Below are 20,469 nucleotides of genomic sequence, written 5' to 3'. Positions count from 1 at the left end.
TCCAATTCTGTGAAGAAAGCCATTGGTAGCTTGATGGGGATGACATTGAATCTGTCAATTACCTGGGGCAGTATGGCCATTTTCACGATATGGATTCTTCCTACCCATGAACATGGAATGTTCTTCCATTTGTTTCTGTCCTCTTTTATTTAATTGAGCAGTGGTTTGTAGTTCTCCTTGAAGAGGTCCTTCACATCCCTTGTAAGTTGGATTCCTAGGTATTTTATTCTCTTTGAAGCAATTGTGAATGGGAGTTCACTCGTGATTGGGCTCTCTGTTTGTCTGTTATTGGTGTATAAGAATGCTTGTGATTTTTGCACATTGATTTTGTATCCTGAGACTTTGCTGAAGTTGCTTATCAGCTTAAGGAGATTTTGGGCTGAGACGAGGGGTTTTCTAGATGTATCATCATGTCATCTGCAAACAGGGACAATTTGACTTCCTCTTTTCCTAATTGAATGCCCTTTATTTCCTTCTCCTGCCTGATTGCCCTGGCCAGAACTTCCAACACTATGTTGAATAGGAGTGGTGAGAGAGGGCATCCCTGTCTTGTGCCACTTTTCAAAGGGAATGCTTCCAGTTTTTGTCCATTCAGTATGATATTGGCTGTGGGTTTGTCATACATAGCTCTTATTATCTTGAGATATGTCCCATCAATACCTAATTTATTGAGAGTTTTTAGCATGAAGGTTGTTCAATTTTTTCAAAAGCCTTTTCTGCATCTATTGAGATAATCATGTGGTTTTTGTCTTTGGTTCTGTTTATATGCTGGATTACGTTTATTGATTTTCATATGTTGAACCAGCCTTGCATCCCAGGGATGAAGCCCACTTGATCAGGGTGGATAAGCTTTTTGATGTGTTGCTGGATTCAGTTTGCCAGTATTTTATTGAGGATTTTTGCATCAATGTTCATCAAGGATATTGGTGTAAAGTTCTCTTTTTTTGTTGGGTCTTTGCCAGGCTTTGGTATCAGGATGATGCTGGCCTCATAAAATGAGTTAGGGAGGATTCCCTCTTTTTCTATTGATTGGAATAGTTTCAGAAGGAATGGTACCAGCTCCTCCTTGTACCTCTGGTAGAATTCAGCTGTGAATCCATCTGGTCCTGCACTTTTTTTGGTTGGTAAGCTATTAATTATTGCCTGAATTTCAGAGCCTGTTATTGGTCTATTCAGAGATTCAACTTCTTCCTGGTTTAGTCTTGGAAGAGTGTGTGTGTCATGGAATTTATCCATTTCTTCTAGATTTTCTAGTTTATTTGCGTAGAGGTGTTTATAGTATTCTCTGATGGTAGTTTTTTATTTCTGTGGGATCAGTGGTGATATCCCCTTTGTCATTTTTTATTGCATTTATTTGATTCTTCTCTCTTTTCTTCTTTATTAGTCTTGCTAGCGGTCTATCAATTTTGTTGATCTTTTCAAAAAAACCAGCTCCTGGACTCATTGATTTTTTGAAGGGTTTTTTGTGTCTCTATTTCCTTCAGTTCTGCTTGATCTTAGTTATTTCTTGCCTTCTGCTAGCTTTTGAATGTGTTTGCTCTTGCTTCTCCAGTTCTTTTAATTTTGATGTTAGGGTCTCAATTTTAGATCTTTCCTGCTTTCTCTTGTGGGTGTTTAGTGCTATAAATTTCCCTCTATACACTGCTTTGAATGTGTCCCAGAGCTTCTGGTATGTTGTGTCTTTGTTCTCGTTGGTTTCAAAGAACATCTTTATTTCTGCCTTCATTTCGTTATATACCCAGTAGTCATTCAGGAGCACGTTGTTCAGTTTCCATGTAGTTGAGCGGTTTTGAGTGAGTTTCTTAATCCTGAGTTCTAGTTTGATTGCACTGTGGTCTGAGAGACAGTTTGTTATCATTTCTGTTCTTTTACATTTGCTGAGGGGTGCTTTACTTCCAACTATGTGGTCAATTTTGGAATAGGTGCTGAAAGAATGTATATTCTGTTGATTTGGGGTGGAGAGTTCTGTAGATGTCTATTAGGTCTGCTTGGTGCAGAGCTGAGTTCAATTCCTGGGTATCCTTGTTAACTTTCTGTCTCGTTGATCTGTCTAATGTTGACAGTGGGGTGTTAAAGTGTCCCATTATTATTGTGTGGGAGTCTAAGTCTCTTTGTAGGTAACTAAGGACTTGCTTTACGAATCTGGGTGCTCCTGTATTAGGTGCATATATATTTTGGATAGTTAGTTCTTCTTGTTGAATTGATCCCTTTACCATTATGTAATGGCCTTCTTTGTCTCTTTTGATCTTTGTTGGTTTAAAGTCTGTTTTATCAGACACTAGGATTGCAACCCCTGCCTTTTTTTGTCTTCCATTTGCTTGATAGATCTTCTTCCATCCCTTTATTTTGAGCCTATGTGTGTCTCTGCATGCGAGATGGGTTTCCTGAATACAGCACACTGATGGGTCTTGACTCTTTATCCAATTTGCCAGGTTGCACCTTTTAATTGGAGCATTTATCCCATTTACATTTAAGGTTAGTATTGTTATGTGTGAATTTGATCCTGTCATTATGATGTTAGCTGCTTATTTTGCTCGTTAGTTGGTGCAGTTTCTTCCTAGCCTTGATGGCCTTTACAATTTGGCATGTTTTTGCAGTGGCTGGTACTGGTTGTTCCTTTCCATGTTTAGTGCTTCCTTCAGGAGCTCTTTTAGGGCAGGCCTGATGGTGACAAAATCTCTCAGCATTTGCTTGTCTGTAAAGGATTTTATTTCTCCTTCACTTATGAAGCTTAGTTTGGCTGGATATGAAATTCTGGGTTGAAAATTCTTTTCTTTAAGAATGTTGAATATTGGCCCCCACTCTCTTCTGGCTTGTAGAGTTTCTGCCGAGAGATCAGCTGTTAGTCTGATGGGCTTCCCTTTGTAGGTAACCCAACCTTTCTCTCTGGCTACCCTTAACATTTTTTCCTTCATTTCAACTTTGGTGAATCTGACAATTATGTGTCTTGGAGTTGCTCTTCTCGAGGAGTATCTTTGTGGCATTCTCTGTATTTCCTGAATTTGAATGTTGGCCTGCCTTGCTAGATTGGGGAAGTTCTCCTGGGTAATATCCTGCAGAGTGTTTTCCAACTTGGTTCCATTCTCCTCGTCACTTTCAGGTACACCAATGAGATGTAGATTTGGTCTTTTCACATGGTCCCATATGTCTTGGAGGCTTTGTTCATTTTTTTTTATTTTTTTTTCTCTAACCTTCTCTTCACGCTTCATTTCATTCATTTCGTCTTCCATCGCTGATACCCTTTCTTCCAGTTGATTGCATCGGTTACTGAGGCTTGTGCATTCATCACGTAGTTCTCGTGCCGTGGTTTTCAGCTCCATCAAGTCCTTTAAGGACTTCTCTGCATTGGTTATTCTAGTTATCCATTCGTCTAATTTTTTTTAAAGTTCTTAACTTCTTTGCCATTGGTTCGAACTTCCTTCTTTAGCTCAGAGTAGTTTGATCTTCTGAAGCCTTCCTCTCTCAACTCATCAAAGTCATTCTCCGTCCAGCTTTGTTCCGTTGCTGGTGAGGAGCTGCGTTCCTTTGGAGGAGGAGAGGCTCTCTGATTTTTAGAGTTTCCAGTTTTTCTGCTCTGTTTTTTCCCCATCTTTGTGGTTTTATCTACCTCTGGTCTTTGATGATGGTGACATACAGATGGGTTTTTGGTGTGGATGTCCTTTCTGTTTGTTAGTTTTCCTTCTAATAGTCAGGACCCTCAGCTGCAGGTCTGTTAGAGTTTACTGGAGGTCCACTCCAGACCCTGTTTTCCTGGGTATCAGCAGCGGAGGCTGCAGAACAGCGGATATTGGTGAACCGCAAATGCTGCTGCCTGATCATTCCTCTGGAAGTTTTGTCTCAGAGGAGTACCCGGCTGTGTGAGATGTCAGTCCGCCCCTACTGGGGGGTGCCTCCCAGTTAGGCTACTCTGGGGTCAGGGACCCACTTGAGGAGGCAGTCTGCTGGTTCTCAGATCTCAAGCTGCATACTGGGAGAACCACTACTCTCTTCAAAGCTGTCAGACAGGGATATTTAAGTCTGCAGAGGTTATTGCTGTCTTTTGTTTGTCTGTGCCCTGCCCCCAGAGGTGGAGCCTACAGAGGCAGGCAGGCCTCCTTGAGCTGTGGTGGGCTCCACCCATTTCCAGCTTCCAGGCCGCTTTGTTTACCTACTCAAGCCCAAGCAATGGCTGGCGCCCCTCCCCCAGCCTCGCTGCCGCCTTGCAGTTTGATCTCAGACTGCTGTGCTAGCAATCAGCAAGGCTCCGTGGGCATAGGATCTTCAGAGCCACCTGCGGGATATAATCTCCTGGTGTGCCGTTTGATAAGCCCGTTGGAAAAGCACAGTATTAGGGTGGGAGTTACCCAATTTTCCAGGTGCCATCTGTCACCCCTTTCTTTGACTAGGAAAGGGAATTCCCTGACCCCCTGCGCTTCCCAGGTGAGGTAATGCCTCGCCCTGCTTAGGCTCACGCACAGTGCGCTGCACCCAATGTCCTGCACCCACTGTCCGGCACTTATGTTTTTAATCAGGGAAGTGGCATGATTTGATTTTTATTTTAGAAAGTTACTCCCTATCCTTACGGATTGCTATTAAATAATTTTTTTCCCTAATCAATCTCCATTTCATGGTGAAGAGAAATATTATGATTATAGATGTTTTGCTTCCCTTCAAAAAGATCATTGATTGCTTTCAATAACAAAAGTTATTCAACTACTTGACTAGTCCTCCTGGACATTCCCTTGCAATAATCTATTTTCATATAATCTGCCACTACTTATATATTTCCTTTAGCCACATTGAGGAGTCTCTGCAAATCTTAAACTCTGTAGTCTAGATTTTAATTTCAGTATTATTGATTGTTTTGTAAATTTTTTTGGCATTTTATGATTAATACTTGCTTTAAAATATGCTTTATATAAATTAGTGACTTTTGATCAATGTACTAATGAATCTGTGGAAACCTATTAAAGAAACAAATATATTTCATAACTTATTTTGAAATATTTTCATATAATATAAATCTTTACATTGCCAGGAAAAAAAATCAGAATTTCAAGAAGCATATGTAAAGCTTCTAATAAAACCTATCATATAGTAAATAAATGCTAATTTTCCTATTTTATCCTGCTCTATTAGTGGGTATTAAGCTAATTGGGATGAGCTAAAATGGATTATGTAAAGTTGGATTTTAAGGTGAATTAGACACAATTTGTAGAACACAGAAATGTAAATAAAGTATTAAATATGCCGAGATTTTGTAATGATAAAATTCAAGCTCTTCTTTACAGAAATAACACAAAGAGACACAAGTTTTAGACATTATCTGTGGGTAATACACAGTTGCTGATCTGCTTACTGTTAAAATCAAGAATCAAGATGTGATACAGGTTTCTTAATAAACAGCACGGTAAACCTTTCAATATTAATTATATTTAAGTGTCATACATACAGTTTTTTCTCAAATTAATACTTCACTTAACAGAAAAAGTTGCAAATGTACATGAGCACCCCCCCACACACACACACATACATTATAAATTTCTATTATTGTTTCTTAGATGTTGCTTTCAAGAAACCTGGAGAAAGGGATCATTTTACATTTTGGTTGCAAAATATTTCCTGACATTTATCTAATGATATATACTGCGGAGAGCAATACATAATTATTTCTTTGGGCAGTTATTCATGGATTATACTATATTGGTAATAACTACCAGATATGGGACCAAATTATATATATCTTTACTTAAGCTACCTGATCACTACAGAGTAATTATCAAACTATCAATTTTATAGAAAATCCTAGTATTCAATTATTCTCTCATAATATTCCAACTTTCACATTTAATCTTGTATATAGAAACACTAACTATAAAAAAGACTCCGTTTTTAAAAATTGATATAGAATTTTATGATCTGCTAACCAAAACAAAACAAAAAAAAATGAAGAATGCCCCAAGCTAAGATTCCTTTACACTTTCAAAAATATATATTTGTTTTATTAAAAGTAATATGTGGTGTTGGTGTAAATATTCATAATTAATCTGAGAGAAATATTATACTCATTTGGTGTGTTTTCTATATATACACACATATACTTCAGAGTTTCTATTATTCATTTCTTCTAAAATACATGTATTCTATTATATTTCTAGTCTATTAAAAAAACTCTGTTGCAGTAGAGAGGGAAGGTTCATTGATTCCTGATTTTTCTCTTACACAGCTTTTAAGTTTTCATTATTCTCATGCAAGGGGAGTGGCTATTAGTATGTACTGAAAACTTAAATAATTACATGTGAAAAAAAAAAGCTGGCAACTAGCAACTACCCACCTAGCAACAACCATGTTTCAAGTAAATTTTTAAATGGCTAGACTCATCCTTAAACTCCATATGAGTTTCTAGAAATAAAGGCAAGAGCTACTGCATATAAAGAGAAACAGGCAGGTAGTTGAAGATGAAAGTTAATATCTTCAGCTTGGACATGTGATTGTGTATCTTAAGTCTTTAATCTGACAATCAGATATAATTCAGGAAATAATTCATGAATGTGGAGAAATACTGGAATTAGATGTTGAGGTTTTCCTCCTAACAGAATACCAGTTTTGCCCATTATGAACCCTGGTCCATAGCTCTCAGTGGGAGCTGAGCCCGTCCTCATCTCCAACAGAGGGCTTCATTGGTCACCCAGTTCTAGCTAGTTAACTTCTAGGAAAGGTTCTCCTTAACTTGAGAAAGTTATTTCTTCCTCGTATTACAGAAGAACTGTTTTGGAAACGGAGTGACTAGCCATCACATTGGAATCATGTGAAAAGCAAGTCTCATATTAAAACTCAGCCTGTGAATATCAGAGTGGAGAGACAGGAGTAATCTAGGTATTTTATGAGAAGTCAGTTAAGCTTTTCCATAAACATACATCCATCTGAAAACCCACCCTATTCTTGAACTTCCTTTTATTTAACCTATTTCATTTCTTTATTGCTGAAACTATTTGGAATTAGAATTTCTGGTTATTTGTATCAAAAGCATACAAAATTATAGGTATAATCATAATATGAATCCATACAATTCAGATAAAGTTTCTTCTATTTAGGAAGGTAAAAACTTAAGTGCAGAAGTTTATTATTTAATTCTAGACAATAAAAATGTATAGAATTATTATTTTACTTTAGCCCATTATTACTGAAAATAATCTCAGAATTTATGTTTTCTTCACAAAGCTATTCTGTGCTTGCTATAATCATTATTCTCATCTGTTTAAAATTTTTGCTGAGGGAAGTGTAAAATAAAATCTGTATTTATATATTTAAATAGAAAACACCACAAATATGATTGAAAACAGTGTGCAAAATATCTTCCTGACTTTTTAAAATCTATATTTAACTATAATTTTCCAAGCACATTTAAACAAAAGCAATTATATTTTCTATTAGATAGTGTGTTAGTCTGTTTTGTATTGCTATCAAGAGATACCTGAGGCTGGGTAATTTATAAAAGAAAGAGGTTTAATTGGTTCATGGTTCTGCAGGCTGTACCAGCATAGCACCAACATCTCCTCAGCTTCTGGTGAGGCCCTCAGGAATCATGGTGGAGGTGAAGTGGGAGGCAGGGTATCACATGGCAAGAGAGGAAACAAGAGAGAAAGGAAGTACCACACTCTTTTAAACAGCCATATCTCATGTGAACGCAGAGTGAGAACTCACTCATTACTGTGAGGATGGCACCAAGCCATTCACGAATGATCAGCCCCAGTGATCCAAACACCTTCCACTTGGCTCCAACTTCAACATTGGGGATTACATTTCCACATGGGATTTGGAGGGGACAAACATCCAAGCTATAGTATGTGCTTTCAGATGCTTGACAGAATCATGTATCGTGCTAGGTTCTTGGAATAGAATGATAAATCCAGCATACTCTCAAGTACTTTACAATTGAATGCATATATGGGTTTCCATACAGATAATTAGTCACATAATGAAAAAGCGACTGAATTTTTTAAAATTTAGTCTATAAAATACACATCTTAATAATATTAAGGAGTTTTTGAGTTTTTTATTGCCAGTTAGGTGATATATTCCTTTCTAAAAGCTATAAAATAATATGAAAAGACTTCAAAATGTTGTGAAAAATGGTATTAGATAAAAATTTTAAAAATAAGCTTTATTTCTCAACATAAACCTCATCAAGGTCAACACACTTTTACAAGCAATGATACCAACCATTTAGTCCATCTCTAAGGAAATGAGTGTCCTGGGACCTTACCCATGTCAATGCAGCCTTTTTACATTATTAACTGAAGAAAAATAACGATTAGAAAACAAAAAGAAGTCAGAAAGAGGCAAATCAGAACTATAAAGTGGATGCCTAATGATTTTCTATTGATAATCTCAGAAATTACCCCTAATTTCATGAGAGGAATAAGCAGGAGCATTGCCATGGTGGAGTAGTACTCTTTGGTGAAGCTTTCATGGGCATGTTTCTGCTAAAGCTTTGACTAACTTTCTTAAAACACTGTAATAATAGGGACATGTTATCCTTCTTTGGCCCTCCAGAAAGTCAAAAAGAAAAATGTCTTGAGCATCCCCCAGAAATCTTTTTTAATGACTCTATTAGTCCATTTTCATGCTGCTGATAAGGTCATAACTGAGACTGGGCAGTTTACAAAAGAAAGAGTTTTATTGGACTTAACAGTTCCACATGGCTGGGGAGGCCTCACAATCATGGCCAAAGACGAGGAGCAAGTCACATATTATGTAGATGGCAGCAGGCAAAGAGAGAGATTGTGCAGAGAAACTCTTGTTTTTAAAACTATCAGATCTTGGAAGAACCATTCATAATCACAAGAACAGCACAGGAAAGACCTGCCCCCATGATTCAGTCATCTCTCACCAGGTTCCTCCTACAACATGTGAGAATTATGGGAGCTACAAGATGAGATTTGGGTGAGGACACAGAGCCAAATCTTATCATTTCACACCTGGCCCCTCCCAAAACTCATATCTTCACATTTCAAAACCAATTGTGCCTTCCCAATAGTTCCTCAAAGTCTCAACTCATTTGAGCATTAACTCAAAAGTCCACAGTCCAAAGACTCATCTGAGACAAGGCAAGTCCCTCCCAACTATGAGCCTGTAAAAGCAAAAGCAAGTTAATTGCTTCCTAGATACAATGGGGCCTACAGGCATTGGGTAAATACATCCATTCCAAATGGGAAAACTTGGCCAAAACCAAGTAGCTACAGGTCCCATGCAAGTCCAAAATCCAGCAGGGCAGTCAAATTTTAAAGCTCCAAAATGATCTCCTTTGACTCCATGTCTTACATCCAAGTCACACTGATGCAAGAAGGGGGTTCCCATTGTCTTGGGCAGCTCCACAACTGTGGCTTTGCAGGGTACAGCCTCTCTCCTGGCTGCCTTCGTGGGCTGGCGTTGAGTGTCTGTGGCTTTTCCAGGTGCACAGTGCAAGCCGTCGGTGGATCTACCATTCTGAGGTCTGGAGAATGGTGGTCCTCTTCTCACAACTCCACTAGGCAGTGCCCCAGTAGGGACTCTGTATCAGGGCTCCCACCCAACATTTCCCTTCTGCACTGCCCTGGCAGAAGTTCTCCATGAGGACCTTGCCCCTATAACAAACTTCTGCCTGGGCATCCAGATGTTTCCATATATCTTCTGAAATCTAGGTGGAGGTTCCCAAATCTCAATTCTTGACTTCTGTGCACCCACAGGCTCAACACCACATGGAAGCTTCCAAGGCTTGGGGCTTCCACCCTCTGAAGCAATGGCTCAAGCTGTACCTTGGCCCCTTTTAGTCATGGCTGGAACAGCTGGAACATAGGACATCAAATCCCTAGACTGCACACAGCGGAAAGACCCTTAGCCTGGCCCACAAAATCACATTTTCCTTCTAGGCCTCCAGGCCTGTAATGAGAGGGGCTGCCATGAAGACCTCTGACATGCCTTGGAGATATTTTCCCCATTATCTTGGGGGATTAACATTCGGCTTCTCATTACTTATGCAAATATCAGCAGCAGGCTTTAATTTCACCTCAGAAAATGGAATTTTCTTTTCTATTGCATTGTCAGGGTGCAAATTTTCTGAACTTTTATGCTCTGCTTCACTTATAAAACTGAATGCCTTTAACAGCACCCAAGTCACCTCTTGAATGTTTTGCTGCTTAGAAATTTTTTCTGCCAGATATCCTAAATCATGTTCCTCAAGTGCAAAGTTCTACAATTCTTTGGGGCAGGGGCAAAATACCTCCAGTCTCTTTTCTAAAACATAACAAGCATCACCTTTGCTCCATTTCCCAACAAGTTCCTCATCTCCATCTTAGACCACCTTAGCCTGGATTTCATTGTCCATATCATTATCAGCATTTTGGTCAAAGCCATTCAACAAGTCTCTAGGGAATTCCAAACTTTCCCACATTTTCCTGTCTTCTTCTGAGCCCTCCAAACTGTTCCAACCTCTGCCTGTTGCCCAGTTCCAAAGTCAATTCCACATTTTCAGGTATCTTTTCAGCAGTGCCCACTCTACTGGTACCAATTTACTGCATTAATCTCTTTTCATGCTGCTGATAAAAATATACCTGAGACTGGGTGATTTACAAAAGAAAAAGGTTTATTGGACTTACAGTTCCACATGGCTGGAGAGGCCTCATAATCATGGTGGAAGGCAAGGAGGAGCAAGTCACCTCTTACATGGATGGCAGCAGGCAGAGATAGCTTGTGCAGGGCAACTCTTGTTTTTAAAATCATCAGATCTCATGAGACCCATTCACTATTGCAAGAACAGCATGGGAAAAACATTCAGTCATATCCCACTGGGTCCCTCCCACAACACATGGGAATTGTGGGAGCTACAAAATGAGATTTGGGTGGAGACACAGAGCCAAACCATATCAATGATGTTTGATCTTAACTGGTCCACTTTTGCTCTGACTGGACCACTTCCACCTCTTGATAGCCATTCCTTTGATTGTGCTTTGTGTTCAATATCATACTAGTGGAGCCATGTTTCATCTCCTGTTACAACTCTTCAAAGATATACTTCAAGATCTTGTTCTTGTTTGTTTAAAATTGCAATTGAAAGCTCTGTTCTTGTCTACAGCTGATCTGGGCACAACAGTTTTGACATCCCCTGAGTGGAAAGTTTGCTCAACTTTAATTTTTCATTCAGAGTTGTGTAACCTGAACCAGTTGAGATGTCAATAGTGTTGGCTATTTTATTGTTAATTATTAACTATTTTATTGTTAATTATTGGTCCTCTTCAGTTAGGACATGAATATGATTAATTTTTCCCTTGAAAATTGATATGGATGGTCAGTCACTAAGGACTCCATCTTCAACGTAGTCTTGTCCCTTCTTAAAACAAGTTTTTCACTTGTGAACTGTGAATTTCTTTGGGGCATTGTCCACATAATTTTTTTGTAAAGCATCAATGATTTTACCATTCTTTCACCCAAGCGTCATCGTAAATTTGGTATTTGTTCTTGCTTCAATTTTAGCAGAATTCATGTTCCGATAGGGGCTGTTTTCAAGTTACTAAGATGTCTTATCCTTCTTAGTAACTCAAATATATTCTGTTCAGACATGTCATGATGAGTGAAATTCATCCATAGTTTTTAAATAATACATATTTTATGTGAACTTTTTGAAGACCCCCTGTATGTAATATTTTTTTAATTTCATCAATATTGGGTATATTCTTGTTGTAATGTTTGTTTTTGAAAATATTTTATGCTTTTTCACAATTTGAATTTTAAATCAAACTGATACATGACTTTATTCTCAATTTGTTAAAATAAATGTCTGAAATCTTTAAAACAATTTCTTGTTGTTTAAAATGTTATCGTATTATGCTTTTAACATCACCATTGAAACGCTACATGGGGGAAAAAAATATGTCCCTATCATTTAACAGCTGAAAAAATTAGAATGTCAAAATTGAAAGGATGTTGTTATTTTTTCAGTCATTAACTTGTCCTTCACTAGTGAAGTCAGTCCTTGATTAAACACACACACAAACACACACACATATACTCATGCTTTTATGTCTATAAAGTGCAAATGCTTCCTGGCACTATTTTGAACCTTCTTATTTCCAGTGAAAAAAATTAATTTGAGGCTTAGCTGGTTATTTCTTTAGAAATTGTTACAAGTTTGAAAATGTAGCAAAATGAGTAATTCTAAAGCTTCATTAAAAATTCAAAATAAAGACAGCACACATAGGATATAAAATTTCTTGAAGTTTTAAAGTACAGATTTGAAAATGAATATTATCCTGTGATAGACAGCAAACTAAAACTCACATGGTTTTATAAATAATATTTTCTAGTAGTTATAAATAATACATAATTCGAAAGTTTTAAAAGAGAAAGAAAGCTTGTGTTGGGGACGTCATGAAAATAGCAAAAGAAGAAAGGAACTGGAAGAAAGGCGATATTCAAATCCATTGTTTCAGGAATCATTAGCCAAGAACAATCAATCCAGTATTTATCAAGCAAAAAAATGATTTAATAATAATATAAAGTAGTTAACAACTTATTCAAAAATAAGCTAACTTGGTTTTATTAATCACATATTTATAAATTTAAGAAATTTAACTGTGGAGTCTTTTGCTCAAAGTGTCTTCATTTTTTTCTGAAAATCTACAGCTAATTAGAATATCATTCAGAAGGTGAGAGTTGTTAAGAAACTCATATAATTTAGAGTGTTAATACAAAAGGTTAACAATTTCTATGCCTCTCAATAATCTCTAGCATTCCCTCACAAACCTCCCAAATCAAATTATTAACAATATTAATCATAATTTGTATCAATATCTTATATAAAGAAGAAATAAGTACATATTTAGAAAATGTGCCCTTTTCTGTTAACCTGTAACATAAAATCTAAGTAAAAGCAGTGTAGAAGAGTAATCATCTTGATTTCCTTGCCTTACAATGAGATTTTATCATGAAGCCATCAAATACAAAGAAATCATGACAAAACTGCTATGACTATTCCAAAGGAAAGAAGTGCCTGGGCTTGAAAGAGGCAGGAAAGAGACATATGAGCCATTAGAGAAAACATATGCTATGTTAATAATGTGAAACCTAGGTATTGAATATTTATTTCAACCTAAATTGTATTTTCTTTCTGACTCCACAGATTTCAGTTGTGTTCGTTATTATGGAGATTCTTATCTAGAATTTCAGAATGTGGTTTTAAATCCACAAAATAACATCTCCCTAGAATTTCAGACCTTCAGCTCCTATGGACTTCTGCTGTATGTCAAGCAAGACTCAAATTTAGTAGATGGATTTTTTATTCAATTGTTTATTGAAAATGGTACTTTAAAGGTAAGTTATTCAGTTCATTTAATTTTTAAAAAATTACAAAGTTGTTCTAATTATGTGCTTCATTGTTTATTTTCAAAATAAAATTTAAACTTAACTCTATATATTATACTCACCACCAGGATGTCTCTTCCTCTACTTTTATAATTTCTTTCTACATATATATGAACCAACAACAACCAAGTATTTTTAAGCAAAAAAACTGATTTAATAATAATATAAAGTGGTTAACAACTTATTCAAAAAATAAGCTAACTGGATTTCATTAATCACATATTTATAAATTTAAAAAATATAATTGTCAGAGTATTTTGCTCAAAAGGTCTCTAATTTTCTGGAAAATATACCTAATTAGAATATCATTCAGAAGGCAAGAGAGTGTTGTTAAGAAGCTCATATACTATACAGAGAAAAATTTACACTCATACTGATAGATCAGTTTATATATATTTAGATATTAATATTTCAAACGGGACATGATTTGAATTAACATTCATTGTCTTTTTTTCTCCTTATTTTCAACTTTTCTTCTACTTCTTTATTGACCAGTTTCCCAATTTCTTAATTTCTCAATGATAATAATGGTTACCATTTTTATAACCTTAAGGGCAGGTAGAGTCTGGGAAACCCTAGGGAATCCCAAGATTTTTTTAGAGGATCCTCAAGAGAAAACCTGTTTTTGTAAGTTTTCTGTAGGCAAGGGGTGTTATTTGCCTTATTCACTTTTACTCTCGTAAGTGTATAGTGGAGTTTTCCAGAGGCTACATGACATGCAATTATATCCTTGCTCTAATCGCTAATGTATCATTTTATTATGTATTTTTGTATTTTAAAAATGTGTGTTGTAATTTTTAGCAATGTAAATATTGATAGACACAACTGAGTTAACAAAAACTCCTTGGGGTTCTCAATAAATGTTAAGAATGCAAAGAGACTGTGAGATCAAAAAGTTTGAGATTGCTGACTTTGCACTTGGTAAGTGTTATAAGAACCTTTCAAAAGTCCAAGGTTACGCAGCTAATAACATTTTGAAACCAACTTCATTTGAAAGTGCATGCTCTTTTCCCAACATCATTCTACCTTAACAAATTTTCTCATATCTCTGCTCTGAATACCTGGTTTAGGGAACTCATCCCAATCATCATTGCAATAACTCAGCACAATAAGGTAATTAACTTATATAATTCTAATATATGAAACATAATAACAGCATTTGGGCTACCATTTCTTTTATGATGTGATTTAAGTGTACATGTTGTGAATTTCCATGAAAGGATGAGTTATACCTTATTATTTAAATAGGCAAATTCCCTTTGTTTGATTTTCTTTAAATGCTCATGTTTCTGAAGTAATATAATATGTATACATATAGCACGATGGCACTCCAGCCTGGGAGATGGAGCCAAAAAAAAAAAGGAAAAAAAAGCTAGCCTTCATAGCCTTCATAGCCTTCATATATAATTATGTCCCAGGTATAATTCTGTCTGTTCTACTTTAATTGACTTATTTGCCCATTTATAATATTTACTTCACAATATTCATTCATTTACCAATTTAAATCACACAAAAATTTGTATTACCCCATTTTACAAGTGAGTAGATTTTAGCACAAAGCACATGTGAAGTCTCAAAACTTCTAAGTAACAGAGCTGGGATTTGAACTCTGATCATCTAGCTGAAATGTAAATGATCTTAAATTTTCTTAAGATGGAGATTGACAAATTATTACAATTAAGTAAATAATAGTAATTATTGTAGATTTGTAAGTATATATCCTTTCTTTTTCATAAAACCAAAGGGAAAGAAATTCTATACCTCTATTCACTAGTTAGTTTTATGGTTCCTAAATATCTTCGTTTAACCTATTGTGAATTAATTTTTTCCCATTTGTTAGGGAAAGTAGTGGCTATCCATTAGTCTTAATAATACATTATTTCATAAAATATTTTCACCTACAATCCTACAAGTCTCCAGTAATTCCTCCTAATGCTTCTTATTGGAGTTTTTAAAGTCAACTGACAATAAATAATCTTATAAAGGAAAGGAGTCTTTTGCAATGGCCAAATATCATAAAAAGTTAAAATACATAGCATTATCTTTATCTTTGGACTATATGTGAGAGGATTTGGGTATATCAACTTAAATACAGCTAGGGGCACAAGTTATGAAACACAATGCAAGTGAGTTTCTTAACACATGTGGGTTATAGATCACTTTTAGATACAACAAAAATATTAAATCCCCTCTCTGGGAAAGAATAGACACGATATAATCCATGTACATGTAGGCATATGCTTGCTAAGAAGCTTAATAAGCCACTATAGCACATCCATGTATTTCCTGGGGATACTTGGTTAATCATACCTGATATAGACATGATTTTTCCTCTCTAGATCATAACTTAGTTGCCATTAGCAGTAATTCTACAAATGAACCCAGACACCCTGACATCTCAAAAAACTTGGAATGAATGGTTAGTTTTCACAATCTTGAAGTTTGCCTTCCTGTGACATTAATATTGCCCTCTAGATTTTATTAACCATTCTTTGCCTTGCTCAATTGCTGTTACGTAAGGAAAATTCCTAAAATACTTGCTTTCTGCTAGTAGAGGATGTTGCTTTTCTCAACCATGTTCCTCAGAATACTGGAAAAGAATCTAGACATGTATGTGTACACATGTATGCATGTGTATTTATATCTATATAATACTCATATATTTGTATGTATTAAATCTAGGACATATCAGTTGTAAACCTTCAGTTATCACTTCTCTTTAAGTTTCAAACTTCATGTCTCTCCAAAGTGATGTAAAATATATTGATAAATTATAAAGTCCAGTGCAAATATACGGTATTGATTTCATGCTGAAAAACTGTTTGAGGACAAACTTTTTCCCCCAACAGTACCACTTTTACTGTCCTGGTGAAGCAAAATTTAAAAGCATTAATACCACTGTTAGAGTGGACAACGGGCAAAAGTATACACTGCTTATCAGGTAAGATAATTATTTCTTTTCCACTTAATCTCATTAAGTAGCAAAGGCTATTCCTCATAATATTGTCCTTGTCATTTCAAAATTGAGGTTATACTGATTAGTATTAACATGTGCATGTGTATGAATTAATGTTTGTCAAGCTTTTCTATATATTCTAAAAAATGTACTGAGAAAAGAATATTATAGGGATTACATTATCAATGAACTCACATAAGGAGATTTACAAAAGATCCATAAAAGCCTCATATTTTTCTCATATGGCTGTTGTAACAAATCAACTAAACTGGTAATTTCTTTTGATGAACAAAGTAAATTATATTCAGTGTAGAAAATGTGGCACTTCCAGAAAAGCATAAAGAAGGAAATTAAAATGGCCCACCACAATCCAGATTGAGTAATTAAGGTATATTATTAATATTTTCAAAAGCTATGTTTGAAGGTGACCCTACCCCCAAATGCTCATGAACATCTGAAATAAATCAATTTGCCAATCTGATAAGTAAACTTTTCCTTTTTCTCATTTGATTTTTAGTAAATTTTAATTTTTAATATAGATGTAATGCTTTTTTGTTATGTGCCTTACCTCCCTCCACCTTTTTTATTTCTTTGAGTGATGCTGAAAACACATACCACAGCCATAAGCTGGTATGTAGATTAAATTATTTTCTGGCAATAGATTATTTAGTAAAAGGAAACATCTGTTTAAAGCCAATAAAAAGGAAAAAAAAAAAGAAGAAGAAGTCCTAAACAGAGACTGGGAAAAAAATTAAATGAGAGGTTTTAAGGAAGTTCTATCTTCCTTAGGCCACAACTACCCAAATTCTATTATCTAGAATACAGATTCTTACAAATGATTGACGAAAAACAATGTATCATCAAATAAATTGAGGAAAGCCTACATCATATCTACTTCCCACCCAGAATACTCAAAATGAACATGAACATTTTAAGAACTCTGAGATGCTATTTAATAAATCATCTTTTTTTCTTTTTTTTTCTTAATGCTTAGTGTCACTATACTTAAAAGTTCCATGACACAGACACACATTTAATACCTTTCTTCATCATTTTAATCTCCTAAATAACAAATGCTGGGGGCAGTACACTTTGGAAAATGCCATCTCAGTCGAGGTAATAATTTCCCTGGGCAGGGATGACCATCATCTGTAGCGAAGCAAGTGCATGAGCCTTGGGTGGCAGTAAGAATCAAATCATGAAGGACAGAGATGGGCTCCTGAATAAAGCAAAATGACAGATTGGTATCGTGAAGAGACAGAGGGAAAACCCACAGAAGCTGTTCTGGCCTCAGGCATGGTTGAAAAAGAGTAAAAAATTACATTTTTAAAAAATCATAATTATAGTTTCTTCAACAGGAATTTATATCAAGTACTAATTGTATTACATATATGAATGTATTCCTGTAAACAATTATAATTATCTACACTTTTCAGATGCAAAACTGAGAGACAGGGAGATTAAGTACAGATAATGACATAACTAGAAAATGACACAATCTCAAGGCTGCTTTCACTCCAAAATCTGTAAGTGTGAAGCTACAGGCCCCATGAACCATGCTAGAGAAATGTAATATGAATTGAATTCCTGTTTTTCCCCACCAGGAAAGAACTGCTGTATGTTCAAGATCAGGTAAAGATAAGAGTTATAAATGATGTGTCCAGTAAAAATACTAGCAGAAGAAACAACAATATTAATTAACACACACTAAACAATTAACATGTACCATATGCTTTACACACACATAACTACATCAAATCATCATAAAACTTATAATGCCTATTTTACTAGGATGCTGGGCTGCCACAACAAAGTGGCAGACAAGGTGGCTCAAACAACAGAAATTAATTTTCTCACTATTCTACAGGCAATTTAATCTCACAATTGCAATTTAGTCTCACAATTCTGAGATCAAAATGACAACAGGTTTGATTTCTTTTGAGGTCTCCTTTTGCTTGTAGATAGCTGTATTCTCCCTGTGTCTTCATATCATCTACCCTTTGTGTGTGTCTATCTCCTAATTTCCTCTTGTAATAAGATCACCAGACACATTGGATTAAAGCCTACCCTAATGACCTCATTTTAGCTTATTACTTCTTTGAAGACCCTGTTTCCAAATATAGTCACATTCTCAGGTACTGATGGCTAGGGCATCAACATATGAATTTTGAGTGAAACACAATTCAGCCCATAGCAGTCATTTTGCATATTTGAAAGCTGAGACTCATAGAAGCTGGACAACTTTCTCTATCACATTGCTAGTCAGTAAGGGAGCAAGATTAGAACCCAGATCTCCTGCCCCTTGACCTGATCATTTTTTCTACTAAATATGGACAGTCTGTATTTTTAAAGTAACAAAACACTAGTCTTCTTTAAAAGAAACACTAGATGTTTAAGATTTTTTAAATCCCAAGAATACATATTTTTCAATATCCTTATTACAAAATGTCACTTTTAAGAATACTTAACCAAAAAATCACTTTCTTTTATGTTATATGACTATAATTTTGTTTCAATTTACATACACCATTGCTGTTTATTTTTATCAAAAATTAGTTGACATCCTGTCTATATCTGATCTAAATAATCTAAACTCAGAAATATTTCTTCTCAGGTTTTTGGTTTGTTTGAAGTAATAAAAAATTTATAGAAATATATTTTGTCCATGATTATCATCTATAAAGTACAAAAGTGAAGCTCCATTAATTTTATTTTTCAGTACCTTTAAAATATAGTCCTGGGGAAAAAAAGTCAAAAGCACGAAATTATGAGTTGAACACAATTCATGAATGTTGCAGCTAAAATTTTTTGACCATTTACATATTCTTCTAAGTAAAAGTAAATGGTGTGCACACAATTCACCCCCAGTTTTACCCTCTTTTATTTTGTTATTGTTGAAATATGGCTTTCTTCTTGAATATGAATGTAGGAGAAAGGTCTTGCCTTACGTACTCTTATAGAACTGGGAAGAAAAAGGACAGCAAAATTTTGCTAGGCCCGTGATGAACTATCTCAGAAAAAGCAAAACAAATATGCTCTATGAAAAAGTAACCTGGCTCATTATTTTTGAGAACAAGGAAAGACAAGCTGTTCTGCAGAGCAGGATGGCCCTTTTGAAAAAGAAATGTGTGATTGCTTAAAATAACAAAAGCTGGAAGGAAAATATGGAGTGCTTAAAATCAGGTGAAATACAGTTTGGCATAATAAAGATACTAAAAGCACACATACTAAAAATTATTTTAGTGAGAAATTAACTATAGCTGGTGCTCATATTTTTGAAAGGGACAGTCAAAATGGGACAAAGCAGTAAAGTTAGAAGGCAGAAAAATAGCATAGAGTATGTCATGAAGCAAAATGCAAATGGGTGAGCATTTGTCACTCCACTATTGAACACCACCAGGTAGAACATTAAGGTAGAAGGTGCTGCTGAGAAGCTGAAGATAGTGGCGCATGTATTTTCTGTAAAGCACAAATATGAGAGCCTGATGTTATATTTTATTCATGTTTGTTGGTATACTTATAATTATGCATGTGTATTGTATTAAGTTATTAATATACTATATACTAATAATCATTGCATATATTACACTATAATATATATTACATTATAATTATATACTAAAACATAATTATATTAACATAATAATTGAGTTTGCCTTCAATAACAAGTGTATTATGGGCCTTTTTCCATTTAAAGTCACCGCTTAAATTCTACCTTGTCCTTGAAGAAGGGTAGAATTTGGGATTAAAAGAGAGTTAAGTTAAGCTTTTCTGACCTCCTAAACTATGGGATTTTAGATTTTTCTAAGTATCTACCAATTAAAAATACTGCCATTAATTTTAAAAAATTACTTTATTTGTTGTCTTAGATTTAAGACAACAATATCCTAATTTGAGTCAATATCTTAATTTGTAAGTAATTCACAAACACTCTGTCAGTTCTAAAACTGTCTCCTGGAGAATTTATTGGTTTGGCCCTTTGGCAGCGGGTGGTTCCTATTCTACAAACTCTGCAAAGCCAAATAACCTAGAACAAATGAGAACATCTTTAATTATCCTTGAGATAATAATTTACCAGCTATGTTTATGTACAGTCATCCACATGCATTGGATACAATAAATCATTGCATTAGACA

General features: G+C 35.3%; 1 protein-coding gene across 1 annotated transcript in view; it reads left to right on the top strand.

The window, feature by feature from the left end:
- Window positions 1-20,469, top strand: part of LOC129534467 (protein eyes shut homolog) — a 154,623-nt gene that overhangs the window by 89,587 nt on the left and 44,567 nt on the right. The window contains exons 4-5 of the mRNA XM_055391598.2: window positions 13,136-13,326; window positions 16,227-16,318. Of these exons, the coding sequence (XP_055247573.1) occupies window positions 13,136-13,326; window positions 16,227-16,318 (283 nt within the window). The remainder of the gene's footprint in view (window positions 1-13,135; window positions 13,327-16,226; window positions 16,319-20,469) is intronic.

This window comes from Gorilla gorilla, chromosome 5, assembly GCF_029281585.2.
Source record: "Gorilla gorilla gorilla isolate KB3781 chromosome 5, NHGRI_mGorGor1-v2.1_pri, whole genome shotgun sequence".
Lineage (NCBI taxonomy): Eukaryota > Metazoa > Chordata > Mammalia > Primates > Hominidae > Gorilla > Gorilla gorilla.
Note: the sequence above shows the minus strand (reverse complement) of the source record. Positions and strands in the feature narration are given on the sequence as shown.